At 33.5% G+C, this 16,415-nt stretch overlaps 1 protein-coding gene across 7 annotated transcripts in view; it reads left to right on the top strand.

Annotated features, from left to right (window-relative positions):
- Nucleotides 1–16,415, top strand: part of FNBP1L (formin binding protein 1 like) — a 122,699-nt gene that overhangs the window by 91,684 nt on the left and 14,600 nt on the right. For 4 of the 7 annotated variants that reach the window (XM_060623390.2, XM_078451651.2, XM_078451649.2 and 1 more), the window contains 6 exons: nucleotides 205–309; nucleotides 3,656–3,784; nucleotides 5,830–5,976; nucleotides 7,898–8,101; nucleotides 9,537–9,695; nucleotides 15,584–15,598. In XM_060623390.2, the coding sequence (XP_060479373.1) occupies nucleotides 205–309; nucleotides 3,656–3,784; nucleotides 5,830–5,976; nucleotides 7,898–8,101; nucleotides 9,537–9,695; nucleotides 15,584–15,598 (759 nt within the window). The remainder of the gene's footprint in view (nucleotides 1–204; nucleotides 310–3,655; nucleotides 3,785–5,829; nucleotides 5,977–7,897; nucleotides 8,102–9,536; nucleotides 9,696–15,583; nucleotides 15,599–16,415) is intronic. The other 3 variants (XM_060623392.2, XM_078451650.2, XM_060623393.2) reach the window with 1 other exon arrangement.

Genomic DNA, 16,415 nt, shown 5'->3' with positions numbered 1-16,415 from the left:
CCTATGATTTTTTTTTTTCCTTCACAGTCTGTAATGTCTGATATTTAAGTCACATGGGTTATTTGTAATACTAAAATTTCTTTTCTACCTTAGAAAAAATTTACTTTTAGTGTGTAATTCTATACAGTGTACAGTGGCAACATTTTAAAGTTATTTATGAGGTAAATTTTATTTCTTAGTGTGATATTTTAATTTTTTAAACAGAGTAAAAAGAAATTTGAAAGAGAATGTAGAGAGGCAGAAAAGGCACAACAGAGTTATGAAAGATTGGATAATGATACTAACGCAACCAAGGCAGATGTTGAAAAGGTAAGAAATAATCCAAACTGACTTTGATATAAAAATATTATTACTTGCATGTGGAGGGTAATTGTAATATTTGTATTGGTATTAGATTTCTCCAAGAGAAACACTACGTCTAAATCTAAAATATACAAATATTTGTGTACTTCAAATCACATGTTAGTCGGATTGTGTTTATTTTATTGTAATGTCTTAACTGCATTCAGAATGCATAGGAAAGATATAATTGCTATTGAGAATGAATTTCTAAACTAAAAAAAAAAAAAAAGAATGAGTTTCTATCCTATTCCAAAACAGAATAGGAAGTCTAAGGTATGTTGATGGGGTATGCAAATGGGGGTTGGGTAGTGTGCTTCCCTAACTTGACCCAAGGCAAAACAAGATAAAAGTGTCAGAAGTATGTGGTGTTAGTTAGCTATTTATGTTTTTGTTTCATTCATTCTTTCATTCATTTTGGAAAACTGAGCTGTTCGTCGCTGATTCTGGGCCAGATGTTTTATAACATAACTATTTGTAAGGATCAGCCCTTAACTACTGCTGCTTAGCTTTTCCTTCTTTGCTGTATGTTCTTTATCTTAGAACATTGGACATTTGAGAGGGGTAATTTTCTGCATTCCATTTTCTTTACCACTTAAAGCCATAAAATTATATAAAATTCAGATTACAATTATCTTAAAGTCCTTCTAGTATAACTTGTGAGGGTTTTATTTTTTTCTACCCTATTTCTTAATGACTTTTTATACCTCTAATGATAGTTAAGTCCCTTGTCATTGGAAATACACAGACTTAAGGCAGTTTGTTCTTTTTTTGATTTTTCCAACTCTAGCATTTCCTTATATTGATCCCACTGATCGCTGTGTTTAGTTTTAGTTTCTTTGAGGTACTGGGAAAGTATTCTGTATTTTCTACATAAAGCTCTTTAGATATTCATAGCAGATTCTCTGTCCCTAGATGAACCATTGTATTTCTTTATTCTACTGAGGAAATGGCTTTAAGTCACTTTTCATTATGACTGTTTTCCTTTGGATACCTGTTAATTTGTCAGTATCCCACCTAAATTATGTTAACTTCCAGTTGGATGTAATAATCCAGATAATGGTCTGATCAGTCCAGAGTTTGATTACCTCACTCATTTTGAACACCAAATTTATGTTAATTATGGCCTAAATGTATATCGATTTTTTTTTTTTTTTTTTTGAGCAACCACATTGTTTGGATGGACTCCCATTGGGTTTATGGTTAACCCCATGTCTTTTCACATATGGTGTGATATGAGAACATGTGTCTCATAACTTGTACTGTTGGTATTTTAGATGCGTGTGTACATCTGTATCAATTATTAGACTTAACTCTGCGGTTAAGATTTTTGGACCCTGATTTTGATCATCCATATATTCATTTCCTTCCTAGCATCATGTCATGCACATAATGTGTTATTATTTGATAAAAATGTGGATCACAACAGTTGCAAACACTGTTGTATACATGGGAGGCTTGCTTGCTGGTTGACACTCCTTAAAAACTCCTTTGACTTATTATCAAACATTGATTGGAATACATAGCTTAGGTACTAGGCAAGATAAGGGACTCTAACTGGACTCTCATTTAACTTATGTTTTTTATTTTGTCTACAGAGATCTCTTTAAAGACTAATTAGACATTTTGAAATCTAGATAGAATATGTTAATAGTTTGACCTAACTTAAGAATTTTAACGTTTATAGTTTCCTTTTTATATTCCTTTGTTTGCAACCTCCTTACTTATTAGAGAATTAGGAAAACTTTGAGGATTTGCTTTAGGAACTAGAGTAGAGGGATTCTCTTGTAAGTGACAGGTAGGAGAAAGGAACATAGTTTCAATTGAGCAATTACTGATAAAAGTTAAAAAAAAAAAAGTGAAGAAGGAGCAAGCCTATTACTGATCTTTCTAAAGAAAAGAAAGGCAGTTGCGTAACAATGTGAGTATACCATAACACTCCTGAACTGGTCACCTAAAAATGATTAAGATGGTCAATTAAGATGATATTGTGTGTTTTACAACAATTAAAAATTAAAAAAAAAGTTAATGTAATATTTTTAAAAAAGGCAGTTAAGTATGAAGCCCACAGGGGGGCTTCAATTGTTCTAGTTTCTAGCTTTACACTCCTCTATGCCCTGCTGGAACCTTTGCCCTAGGCTTTAGGAATCACAGCCAGTGACTTAGAACAGGAGCCGTTTCGCCTGACCATTGTGGGTAGGGAATAATTTGGATTCCTCTATTCCATCATAGTTTGTGGGAACAGGGAGAAAGGGGGAAGAAGTAAATGAATGTGTACTTAAGGTCCCAGAACTTCAAATGTATTTTTCTGTAGAAATACTTCGGGCTATGGTGTTTAGTTTCCATAGTACTTAAGTATTAGAATCTTCAAGTACACTGTAGATTAAATTTTTTTTTTTTGTGGGCTTCTCTATTATCTTGGCTACTGTGTATTTCCACAGGTCAGTTTGTTTCTGAGTTCAGAAGAACTAACTTGTGGACCTACTGTTAGAAGGTTAGAGACTACATTTTGTAGAAAATGGAATTAGAACAATAAAGTGTATTAATGTGTTTTACAACTTCCAGAGCACTCTCATATAACATGATTGGTTCCTTGGAGCACTGTGAAAAATGGAGTTCAATTCTTACTTTTTTTTCTTATTACTTTAGAGTAATTGAGAAATTTACTTAGATTCCCCTCCAATAAATCTAGAATTAATGATTTTATGTTAGTATTCTAATGTTCTTACCAATGCAGATGATGCTGATGTGACCTATTCAAAAAGCATTTCTCTAAGAGCTTGAGATGAACAGAACTATATTCTAAATAATCATTCCTGAAAGTACCTTTGGTTTTGTATAGAGACTGAAATCATTGTTGAGTATTACCATATCCAAAAATCATATATTTAATCATTAGTGTTTCACTGTGGTTCTGAGTTGCATATAAGTGGATCATGTTTTAAATGTTTTACTATAACTTAACTGTCTAAAGTATTTCTATGGTGTTTTTCGTCTTCTGGTTAAGAGCATACTGTTGCAGGTCAAGCCATAATGTTGTCATTTGTTTAATTTTAAAAAAGTCTGGATTTGGTAAGGAGAAACTTTATTTGAACAGATTATTGCAAAGGGAAGGACTGTTGCAAAAAGGGAAAAGGATTACTGCAATAGGAGAGTGCTCTGTCCATAAGATATGCAAGCATCTCCTTAAATTTTAAATGATATTAATAGTTAGAAAAAGTCTAGGTTTAGCATAACTTTTAGAAAAATGAATCAGGTTTCATTTTGTTGTTGTTGTTATTTGTGTTGGTAATGATGTGGACCAATTTGTCTCTAGGCCAAACAGCAGTTGAATCTGCGTACACATATGGCTGATGAAAATAAAAATGAATATGCGGCACAATTACAAAACTTTAATGGAGAACAGCACAAACATTTCTACGTAGTGATTCCTCAAATTTACAAGGTAAAGTTTAGATATATGAAATTAATCTAGTTTTAGAGTTGGAAGAGCTAGTCTTTTTATATGTGAAACTTTTAAATTTGAGGCATCAACCAGGATGTTTCTAGATTCACTAGTCATCAGGACTAGTGATAAGAACTTCTTTTATGATTATAGATTTGAAAAGTAAATATTTCCTAACTTTGAAATCACGAATTTTCCTACTGAATAATTATTAGTGTAATAAACAGTCCAGTAAAACAACGACATTTTCTAGATAAATTTTAATACTGTATCATTGAGTATTAGGACATAGGGGGGATTCACTGGAATTGTTCTTGGTAAGCTGCTTACCTAGAATTGGGATGTAGCTTTTTGACACTATACCAGAGTTACTGGCATTACCCCAGGTGGCAGAAATAAATCTTATGAAATGTATTTGCTAGCCTGGTTTTTGCCTGCTTGTCTTCCTAGTTGCCAGATCATAAATGTAATTCAGGCCGTGAGTTTGCTTACAAATTCCATCCGTCATCACTTGATGATAAACAGTTGCCAAACAGCCTGAGGTAAAGACCCAGAATTTATATGAGGGTTAAGTTATGTTACTGCTTATTCTAGAAAGAAGAGAAATTAGAGTAAAGGGATTGAAAGAGTGTTGAAAGTAGTATCTGGGAGAGCAGAGCTTATGTGGAAAGAGTTGTCAGCCCAGATATATTTTCTTCTTTGTTGTAAGGCAAATTAGCAGTACAAAGGAAGCATAGTTAGAGAGGGTGGCCTAGAGTGGGTATCATATTCCAGTCATTTAATCCAGAGCATCTAGCCTCATGACTAGCATCTAGTCATCATCACTCAGTGGTGCTTTTCTAGGCTCTCCAGCCAAGCCATTATGTTCTGGGGAGACCAAAACGGTGTTTTGTGCTTAATCCTTTTGTTTGAACCTTGCTATGGAGCAGTCTTGCCATTTTTTTTTTTCAGTGTTTATTTATTTTTAAGAGAGAATGAGTGGGATGGCGCTGGAGGGTGGGGATGGGGGGGTGGTGCAGAGGGAGAGAGAGAGACACAGAATCCTAAACAGGCTCCAGGCTTTGAGCCATCAGCACAGAGCCCAATGTGGGGCTAGAATGTGTGAACTACGAGATCACGACGTGAGCCGAAGTCAGACACTTAACTGACTGAGCCACCTAGGTGCCCCCAGTCTTGCCATTTTGTAATGCTGGGAACAGTTCCTTTGTGAAAATGTGGGTGTCAGAGTAAATCCACAAGCTTTGGGAAGTAGAGAGGAAAAGCTGGTATAAAGGCTGTGGGAGTGTGGGGACTTGAACAGTGTAGCTGTGTCCTAGGAGAAAAAGGTTAGTAGTGTCGGCAAATATTAAGGGGTCAAAAATGCCTGTAAGTTATTTGGCTTCACTTGTCATAGCATAATTCTTAGGGGCATGTGCCAGTAAATTTTTGAATTGTGGGGATTCCATTGTATGTACCACTTTCACCTTTTGGCTTCCTGTTTTCATCTTGTATCCCCAATCCTTTGATAGTTACTGAGCAGTAGACTGACTGGTAGGTCTGAGTACCTGTTGGTATTCAGTCAACTATGGATCCTTAATCCAGCGAGATCTTACCAAAGTAATCTGAACTAATTTAAGGACTTAGAACTCTCAGATTTATATATGTTACAGGCTAATTGCTTAAAAAGAAAGAAAAAAAAACCCATCAAAATTCTGTTTTCGAGTGCAGCTTTTCCTGGAAGCATAGACAACTGCTCTGACTGAAGAATGGAAAGGTGGAGGTGGTATGAGGTAGGGAGCTGGTAGCCTGTTAGGGGATCCCTTTATAATATTTGAAAACCAGTGTCACCTGGTTTAGGATGTGCTGAAAGGCTTGATTTTTTTTTTTTTTTTTTTTTCCCCTTGTGTTATGTAACAAGTCTCAGGTTTTAAGTACTGTAAGACTGTTGAAAAGGTATTAACAACAGTGTGACTGTTAGTGTAGAATCCTAATTTGGGGGGTGGGGTTGCGTCAGAATGAAAAGAAAATTTAATATTCCCTTTTTTTAAAAAAATTCTGATTATTAGCAACTACAAGAAATGGATGAACGAAGGACTATTAAACTCAGTGAGTGTTACAGAGGATTTGCAGACTCAGAACGCAAAGTTATTCCTATCATTTCAAAGTGTTTGGAAGGAATGATTCTCGCCGCAAAATCAGTTGATGAAAGAAGAGTAAGTGCTATATAATTATATTTGAATAAATGTATTTGGTTTGCATATGCAGTTTCAGTTGGTGAAATGAATTGGGAAAGGGGTGAAGTAATTGATGGGTAGCTGATTATACTTTATATTCTGTAGAAGTCTGGCAATAGATTGGACTGCTTTGGGCTTTTTTTTTTTTCCCCCATGTTTATTTATTTTTAAGAATGAAAGAGAGCGTGAGCAGGGGAGGGGCAGAGAGAGAGAGGGAGACAGAATCCGAAGCAGGCCCCAGGCTCTGAGCTGTCAGCACAGAGCCTGACATGGGTCTCAAACTCATGGAATGAGAGATCATGACCTGAGCCGAAGTCAGATGCCCAAACGACTGAGCCACCCAGGCACTCAATGGACTCCTTTGGGCTTTTAAGACTGTTCTGAACACTAAAATTCTAGTTGTTTTGAAAGAAAATTTTAATCCTTCCTTTTCCCCTGACTAAATTTTCAGTTCTACTCCAAGAGTATAACACAACCTGTGAACTGTAGGTTACAAACTGTGTTGTACTCTTATTCTAGTGAAAGTTTAGAGAAAGAAATAGATATAAAGTTACTATAAGAATTGCTTTTTAATGGAAGAGTTGGCACTTGAACTGTGGGTAGTGTATGGAGTAATGGGCAAAAAGGAAGGGCAGTAGAAGGAACAGCATAGCCCTGCTCCCCTTGAGAAAGTATATCCACTAACCTGTCTTAATTAAGGTCTAGCAAGAATCTTGTACCTGGTCATTTCTCAATAAATGTTGATTGAGTGACCAGAAAGGGTAGTTGGCAGAAATTTATGTTATGAAGAAGGAGCAAGAGAAGAGAACCAGTGTTGGGGGAGTGCTAAATATATACCACATATTTTAGTCTTCATAGCAAGTTGGTATTAATGAGGATTTTTTTCTGTAACAAATAGAATTTTGACTTGAATTTTAAAAATAAAAGGATTTTAGGGTTCTTTAATCAGAAATTCAGAAGTACATTTATTATTTCAGTATGGCTGGTTACAAGGTTACAAATGTAGTTAGGTCCCTTCTCTCTCATTCTTCTCATCCTTTAGCAAGTGATTGGTAGGGTGGCGTTAATGACAAAACTAAGGTGTGACTTAACAGATAACTTTTGAGTAAAAGGCAAAATGTACAATGAACAGAAATAGGGAATAAAAGAGAAGGGTTTTAAACAGGAGGAGTTTATAAGAGATAAAGTATTCTGTTTGAAAATAATGAGTTTAAGGTGTCAGAAGAACATTTGGATAGTGGTATGTACTTCCAAAGACAATATATAGTATAGTTATGTGAGTTTTAAAGTTTTAGGGGAAATAGAACTTTATATTTTTAAAGTTTCTTTTTGTATTTAGTATTGTTTGTGAGATCTTTCTCCATTGTTCAGTTAACATTCCCAACTGTCTTCAGTATATTTTATCTTTTCCCCTGTTGGATGCATGAAAGCCTTTCTACCTCTTACTCTTTTACATAGATGCCTTTTCCCCTGTTTCAAAGATCAACTTTTTGTAGATATCATGTAAAGCAAAAAGCCTTTTTCTCTGAAACTTCTTAGAATTTCTACTTGAGAACAACCTCTTCCTGTATTCCTATTCTAAGAAAGTTAGATCTTTCTTATCAACTAACTTGTCCTCAGATGAATTTCAGTGGGTTGAAGTTGTGGAATGAAAACACTTCATGAATATTACAAACTAATAAAATGTTAATTTGATTATAAATTCGTATTTTATTGGGATTAAAATATTTAAGGCTTATTACTAATCCACCAGAAGAAATTATTCGCTTTAACCTTTAATTATTATCTGTAGAATTATTTCCTTTAAATTTTTGCTGGTTGTTTCCTTGAGTAAATTTTTAACAGCTAACAGTATTAAAAATAAATGAAATGATTTTAAAAACATGTTTCTTACGTGTAGGACTCTCAAATGGTAGTGGACTCCTTTAAGTCTGGATTTGAACCTCCAGGAGATTTTCCATTTGAAGATTACAGTCAACATATTTATAGAACCATTTCTGATGGGACTATCAGTGCATCCAAACAGGAAAGTGGGAAGATGGATGCCAAAACCACAGTAGGAAAGGCCAAGGGCAAGTTGTGGCTCTTTGGAAAGAAGCCAAAGGTAAAAGTCATGAAATTCCTCTATGCTAATAGTTTTATTTTAGTGTGTCATTTAAATCAATGTAGGTGTTGAGTGGATAATGGCTTACTATTAATAGAGAATAAGTATTTTTATCTGAATGATTCAGTTAACTTTTCACTTATTAGAAACATAGTTTTGTATTTTAATAGTAAAAATTATTTCTGGAGTTAAATAACATTTGACCACCACTTAATGAGTAAAAATGTTAAATAGTTGTTAATACCTCTTGAATTATATGCTTTTGAAATTTCACTTGTATGTAGTTTCAATCAGAATTTCTAAGGAAACGTTGTGATCTAACTATAAGACCACCAAAATTGCAGTTCTCTATTAGAATGAATGATTGACTATAGCAATAATAAATGTCACATTAGGTCTTATAGATCGTACTAATGAAGTTATTTTTATCATCCATGTGAATGTTTAATGGGAGGGGCCCAATGTTTGTGGTTATTTGAAGTTTAAAAATCTCCAGTTTACTAAGAGAATCTCTCTTAACTTCTTGTTGGAACCCATTTTTTGATGTGCTGTATATGTTAGATAAATCTAGTTCAGCAGCATGAGCAAATGGAATAGATGAGTGCTTAATCCTACCAATGTAGTGCTTATAATAGTGTCTATCTAGTATGGGAATAGATATGTACTTTTAATCTGATATGCTCTATTTATTAAAGTATAGGTGACTTTAATTCATTTTTCTGATCTAGACATAAGAATACAGATAAATTTAACTCATAATATACCTATTAATCTCTTCAGAAGTACACTTATAATTAACTCAAGCATTATTCATGCTTTTAATATTTTCCAGGTGAGAAGTTGAGAGGTGAGACTTTTTTTTTTAAGTCAAATCAGAGTAGATAGGAAAGCTTAGAAAAACCAGGACTGCTGAAGTTTTTTTTTTTTTTTAAATGAGGTGCAATGAAGATGAAATAGAAACAGTCTGAGAGAAAAACCACAAATGTAATGAAAACTTTTTGCCTATTTGTGATAATAATTAGTTGCAGTTTTAATATATATTATCTATTTAGATAACTTTACCTGTAGCTGTTGCCTTTATCTCTGACAAGTGCAGGTTAAGTATAACCAGTTAGGTAGTGCTAATGTCCTAGAAATTAGAAGAGAATTTTTTTTATGTAGGTCATATTGCTTTCTCTGACATTATAATTTGTGTACTCTATATTTTTAATGTCATTTTGTAAAAAGTGATCAAATGAAATGGTACATTTCTTAAAGTGAATTTGACTTCTTAAAATGACCGTTTTGGCAAAACTATGTTAATATTCTTATAACATTTTTATAGAAAACTTTGAGATTTATTATGTGAAAAGTATGTTGCCAAAAATAGAATTTTCATTTAGGAGAAAACTATGCACATTTGGCTTATTGATTCCTTTCTTTATTTCCATATTAGCCACAGTCCCCACCCTTAACCCCTACTAGTTTATTCACATCCAGTACTCCTAATGGGTCCCAGTTTCTCACATTCTCCATTGAGCCCGTGCATTATTGTATGAATGAAATAAAAACAGGGAAGCCCAGAATTCCTTCTTTCAGAAGTCTCAAAAGAGGGGTAAGTTTAATAATGGGTTAAAATGCATGATGGCCTATTGTGTGTGTAGTGTGGCTTTTAATACTCTCCACCCTCATTATAAGGCTCTCTCCTGTAAATATGTAGTTTAAAAAGACCACAGAATTAAGTATAGCTGCCCTCAAGTTAAAAATAACTCCTCTTTATAACATTTGAAATGCGCAACCATAAAAGAATGGTATTATAAAGAGGGTGCTGGGTACAATCATATTAGCTATTTTTTTGTTTATGTGAAATCATATGTCCACCATTGTCTTGTAATGTATTTACATTTTTAAGACTTTCAGTAATTTGTCACTGCAGTTAACTCATGCAATACTTTGTCACTAATGATGACTTCTGCCAATTTATAAAGTATTTTGTTGTCGATAAAAAAATCAAATTCAATTTTTAATTTCCCTACTTTTAGAAGTATAAAACACAGTTTCCAGTAGTTAAATAAGAAATTAAAGATAGGCATGTTAAATATCAAGATTCTAGATCATATTAAGATAATACATTAGAAGATATTTTGTAAATTATTTGCCTATAAAATACTAGATATTACTGAGTAATGTTTACATGGCATTTGTGTTCTTGAGCTTAAAAAAAAAGTATTTTTTTACCAAAATATTTTTTTTAATTGCCCAGTTTTTGGTATTTACTCAAAACTAAAGTTATTCTGTAAATGAAAAATTTTAGAATTGTAAAAATCAAATATCAAGCTATTTTTTAGCAACACCTATTATACTACTGATAAATAGTAGTGTTATTCCATTATGTTAGTGAAACTAATTTCTCTTGTTTATATTTGATTTTAAGGATGTGTTTGTAATATTCATAGCTCATAGTTTAGATATATTTATGAAATTTGAACATTTGTTTGGACATATGAAAAACATAGGTGTGATAGCCCACAGATGAGAACTCAATCTATCAGTGCCATTAAAAAATCTAATCATTAACAGTGATATACTATAGTTGGGCTTACTCTTGTTCTTGCCATTCTTCCCCCACCTTCCCTCTTCCTCCCTTCCTCTCTGCCTTCCTGCTTGCGTTCTTTTTCGATTCTTTTCTTCTCTGTCTAGTTGAGTTTCTCTTTTGGCCACATGTAGAGTTGAGTTTCTCTTTTGGCCACATGTAGAACAAGATATATTCATTTAGGGCAAGATGACATTATTTGCATTTTCATTAAAACACTATGACAACCTGAAGTGATGTCAGTAATGCAGTAGACATGTTCTAGTATATGATGTCCCTTTTTGGACTTCCTTTTTTCCTATACTGTCATGAACATTTTTACATCTATCTTACCTACTTCTGTGTTGAATGATGATATAGGTAATTAATGATATTCTGAAAAGCCAGTAGGAATGAGTCTGTATTATACAGTACAGGTAACCTGTATTCATTTTTAAAAGCCCTTAACACTTGTTGGAAACACTTAAGAAATCATTAGGGATTTTCTTTTGCCTGACTTAGGAGGGCAGAATTCCCATCTTTGTTCTCTATGATGATTTAGATTTTATTAAATATTCTGCTGTTATGAAAAATGACTGTTTAGCAGCTATATTTTTGTAATTGTTTCTGTATCTTACACATTGAGTCTACCAGATCCAGTTAACAGTAATCTATACAGTATAGTTACAGAGATATCAAATAGTTGTGTGAAATTTAGGCAGTTAGAACTGTGAGCTTTGGAGAGAGAAGTTTAAATATGTGACCTCTTCATTTTTATTGAATAAGTTATAGGTGGAATTATAAAATCTACATTTTATAAAATTGTAGAACTTAAAAGTATCTGCTTAGTTATTATTTGTCTTATTTCCACTTACTGCTTTAGTTTTAAATATTAGAACATTGTTTTGGGGGAGCCAGTTCCAGAAGGTCAAAATCCTCCTACTTTTGTTATTACCGTACCAAAGGAGAAAAAGCAATATGTAAGGTAGAAAATATGACAGATAAATCGACTAGGATATTGGAGGATAGAGCAGAAAGGAAAGTTTATTACAATCTTGGCATTGACATTTTTCTTTTTTAGTGTTTATTTTTGAGACAGAGAAAGACAGCATGAGCAAGGGAGAGGCAAAGGGAGAGGGAGACAGAATCTGAAGCAGGCTCCAGGCTCTGAGCTATCAGCACAGAGGCTTGAACTCATGAACCACAAGATCATGACCTGAGCAAAGTTGGACGCTTAACTGCCATCCAGGGGCCCCGACATTTTTCATTTTGATTGGTATTTAGTTTATCAGATTCTATTTCAAAATTAACCTATGGAGATATTTTTCTTCCAGTTAAGAATTTTCTCAATATAGGAAAATCCAAAAAGAAGAACTTCTTAAAAAATAATTTATTTTTTTATTTTTATTTTCATTAAAAAATTTTTTTTTTACTGCTTTTGTTTTATTTTTGAGAGAGAAAGAGAGAGACAGACAGACTGTGAGTAGGGCAGGGGCAGAGAGAGAGTGAGACAGAATCCGAAGCAGACTCCAGACTTTGAGCTGTCAGTACAGAGCCTCACGTGGGGCTGGAACTCAACAAACTGTGAGATCATGACCTGAGCCAAAGTCAGACGCTTAACCGACTGAGCCACCCAGGTGCCCCTAAATGTTTTTATTTTTGAGAGAGAGAGAGTGAGCAGGGGAGGGGCAGAGAGACGTAGAAAGAGAATCCCAGGCAGGCTCTGCACTGCCAGTAGAGAGCCCAATGCGGGGCTCAAACTCAAGAACCATGAGATCATGACCTGAGCAGAAGTCAGATGCTTAACCTACTGAGCCACCTAGGCTCCCCAAAAAAGAAGAGAAGCTTTAAGAAGCCAGGTTTTTTTTTTTTTTGTTTTTTTGTTTTTTTTTTTTTTTTAAACATGGATTTACATGTCAGTCCATTCACTTACAAAATAAGTCTTAAGGTATTTTGGGGGGAAATTTTTGTTTTTTGGTTTTGTTTTTTGTTTTTTGTTTTTTTGTAAAAGGACCTGTGCATACAAATTGGTGTACAATAAAGCAAAACTGAGAGAGATAGAATTCTCTTATTTTTAATGTTTATTTTTGAGAGGGTGCAAGTTGGGGAGGGTTAGGGAAGGGAGAAAAGAGAATTAGAAGCGGGCTGTGCTCTGGTAGTCTGACAGCAGCAAGCCTGATTTGGGGCTCGAACTCATAAACTGTGAGATCATGACCCAAGTCAAAGTCAGACGCTCAACCAGCTAAGCCACCCAGGTGCCCCAAGTCTTAAGGATTTTTAAAGCTGATGAGTTGTACCATTCAAATCAGAAACTCTTGTTTTGAACTATGTTTGCTACATTGTTTTTTGTTAATATTATATTTTTAAAATATTTATTTTTGAGAGAGCATTAGTGGGGGAGGGGCAGAAAGAGAGAGAGAGAGAGAGAGAGAGAGAGAGAGAGAGAGAGAGAGAGAAAGAAAGAAAGAATGAATCCCAAGCAGGTTCTGCACTGTCCGGGGTGAGCCTGACATGGGGCTCAAACTCACGAACTGTGAGATCATAACCTGAGCTGGAATCGAGAGTCAGATGCTTTAACCAACTGAGCCACCCAGGCGACCTATTGTTTTTCCTGAATATCTGCTTTTGGCTTTCTAAAAAATTATAATTTTTCTTTTTTTTTTTTTCTATATAAAGTTCCTAATATTTTTAAGGATCTGAGAAATGTTATATTGGACCAGTGTTTTTGAATTTGATGGTTGATACCATTAGACCTTTTCTGAGGGATGATGGTGTATAGTTTTCCTTATGTGAAATCAGGAGCTAACCATTAATGGATAATTGGTGCACACCTCAACTTAACTATTTAATATAGAAACAAATATTTTTTACTATATAACTGTTTCATTTGAGATTGTTGGGTAATCCTTTTTTTTTGGAAGTAGATTTATCTAGCAATAACAAGTCCATATTATCTGTCTAAATTATTCATGGTCTGAAAGACTTCATAGTCATATTTGTAAGCTTTTTATTTATTCAGAATACAGTTATCAGTATTTTCCTATCTTTAAAAGAAATCTAATAATTTTAATAATTTATATTTATATTATATTTAAAATCTAATCATTTTAATTGCCTAATTTCCTTTTTAGTTCCCTTGTGTATTTATTAAGGTATGGGGGGGTATGTGAAATTTTCTAGTTATAGATACATGATAATTGTATATGAGAGGAAGATATTTATGTATTGAACATGACTTACTTAAAAGAAAACTTGAATATTTTTCTAATATTTTACAAAGAACTTGAGTTTTTTGTATCCCTAAATCTAAGGTTAGTGTACCATAAATTAATTTTATAATTGATATAAAACTAGACTAACTAAAACCTGAACCATTCGATATTTCAGTTATAATTATCTTAATGTTTTCTCTGAAGCATATTAATACATAAACTGGAAAAATAATTTTTATTTCACTTAGAAATTTAGCTGGGGAAAATTATAAAAGATAAATTCAAATATTCTACATATTTTGTTTCTTGTGCTCTATATAATTTTGTCTTAATAATATTAAAGAAGACCATGAATATCTTTTTAAAACTTAAACTTGTTAACCTTTTTACCAGGAATTTTGTGATCCTAAAATAAGTTGTGCTTTTTGTTCCCTGAAACTACTGACAGTCTAAAGAATGTTAAGCTTAATTGGAAAGCTACTGGATAGCAAATGTCATCTTTCTTATCATCATAACCATTAATATATACAGCCAATTCATTGGAGATAAGGGGTAGATATTTTTGTCAGTTATTTATTAAAGTTCATATTTTTTATGTGAAATTCTTCTACCTGACATCCCCCTTCTTTAAACATCGTGATTTAGAAAACAGGGAAAAATAAAAATTTTAGAGGTTGCAAGCCATGAATGAATGAAGATTAATTGAAGATTAGCTTTGTAAAGCCAAATTGCATATTACAGGTCACAAGGAGTGTGTGTGTGTGTGTGTGTGTGTGCGTGCGTGTGTGCATGGACACGTATGCACACGTGTGTTTACTTGGTATGTTTGGTAGATGCATTGCCAGTTGCAGAGCCCTGCTAACCCACCTCATGTGGGACGGACACACACAGACACACACACACACACACCATTAGTGTATATATGTGTGGTACATACCGCACGAGTAGTATATATACTGTATGAGAGCACTCTGGCTATATCCTTTTATATTTTCAGAAAGAAAAATTTTATCTAGTTTTCTTTCTAAAAATTGACGTTATATTTTTAGTGTTGCTTATTGAGCATATGGATTTCAGAAAAACTGAAAAGTAGACACTCCGTTTTCAAAGCACCATTCAACCCATGTATTTGTGTCTGTTAAGAAATATGTATGGGAAACTTGAATCTGGGTGACTCATTGTTTTGATAATGGGTTTCTAATGTGTCTGTACATTTTTTAAAAAAACCTTATAACTAAGGTAGAAATGTTACCCTTGACATATTTAAATTCAAAAAGTGTTTTGAACTATAGCAGTTCCTGTGATGCCAGTTTGTTTAATGCATTGGGAAGAGTTTTTCATTTTTTAATACTTCATAGAAGAGTTTTTCAAGTGGCTAATATTGGATCTTTATATTTAGCTTTTCAAATATTAGTATTTTGAGAATGAAGAACTATAAGTAAAATCCACTTACGGAGAATTTCTATTTACTTTTAAGTTTTTGTTGCATTTAGAAAATATCTGCCCATTATCATCAGTGTATTTTTTTTTTTTTTTGCAAGTAATTTACTTTCCCCAAAATGTGCTTAAAATTGTTTTTCTGGCATAATTGTTTGGATTGTGAAATGTTCATGATTTATTTTAATATTGTAAAAAAAAAAGTATAAGTTATTGCATCTTCTGTATTGATTTCATGTGAATAATTTACCATTTCTTTCTGTTTTCCATTGAACTATTCAGTGGTCGGTGAAGATGGTAAGCCTTATGTGCTGATCTATATACTGTGCCAACATTAAATAATCTCAAAACTTTTTTTTTTTTTTTTTAAGTTTATTCTGAGAGAGAGAGAGAGAGAGAGCGCGAACGAGCGAGCATGAGCTGGGGAGGGGCAGATAGGGAGACAGAGGATTCCAAGCAGGCTCCATGCTGTTAGCACAGAGCCTTGTGTGGGGCTCAAACTCCCAAACCACAAGATCATGACCTGAGCTGAAATCAAGAGTCAGACACTTCACACCCAGGTGCCACTCAAAACATTGTGGTTTTTTTTTTTTTTTTTTTTAATTCAGACTAAGTAGTAAGGTACAACCTTACATTTTTACCTTGTATGTGTCTTTTCTTGTTATAATTTGATCCATAGTCCAACATATGCCAGTATTTCTTGATGTCATAAAATTCTAAAATAATATGGTTAACTTTAATCAACCTATTAAGTTCCTAAATGTTACTGAGTGGAGTCCTTGTCATGTTACAGAGCATAAAATTATAGTTAATCATTAAGTTACATGGTAGAACAAAAGTTCATATTTTTACACAAGGAAAATTAAAAATGATTTTTAATGTCTTTTAAAAAGATTGTATACATGTTATTTGTAGTTTATCACAAGAATCATTAGATTTTCAAAATAGTAAGAAAGAAAATTTCCTACTAATTTCATTAGAGAGTCACTTTCTTCTGTAGTACTGAATGGGAATAAAAGTACACATAATCTAAATATAGTATGTGCTTGCGCAGTTGTGGGTGAGTGTGTGTGTGTGTGTGTGTGTGTGTGTGTGTGTGTGTGAGTGAGGTGGT

This window comes from Panthera onca, chromosome C1 (genome assembly GCF_046562875.1).
Source record: "Panthera onca isolate mPanOnc1 chromosome C1, mPanOnc1 haplotype 2, whole genome shotgun sequence".
NCBI classification, from domain to species: Eukaryota; Metazoa; Chordata; class Mammalia; order Carnivora; family Felidae; genus Panthera; species Panthera onca.
The sequence above is the reverse complement of the archived record's forward strand: the minus strand, read 5'-3'. Positions and strand labels throughout refer to the sequence as shown.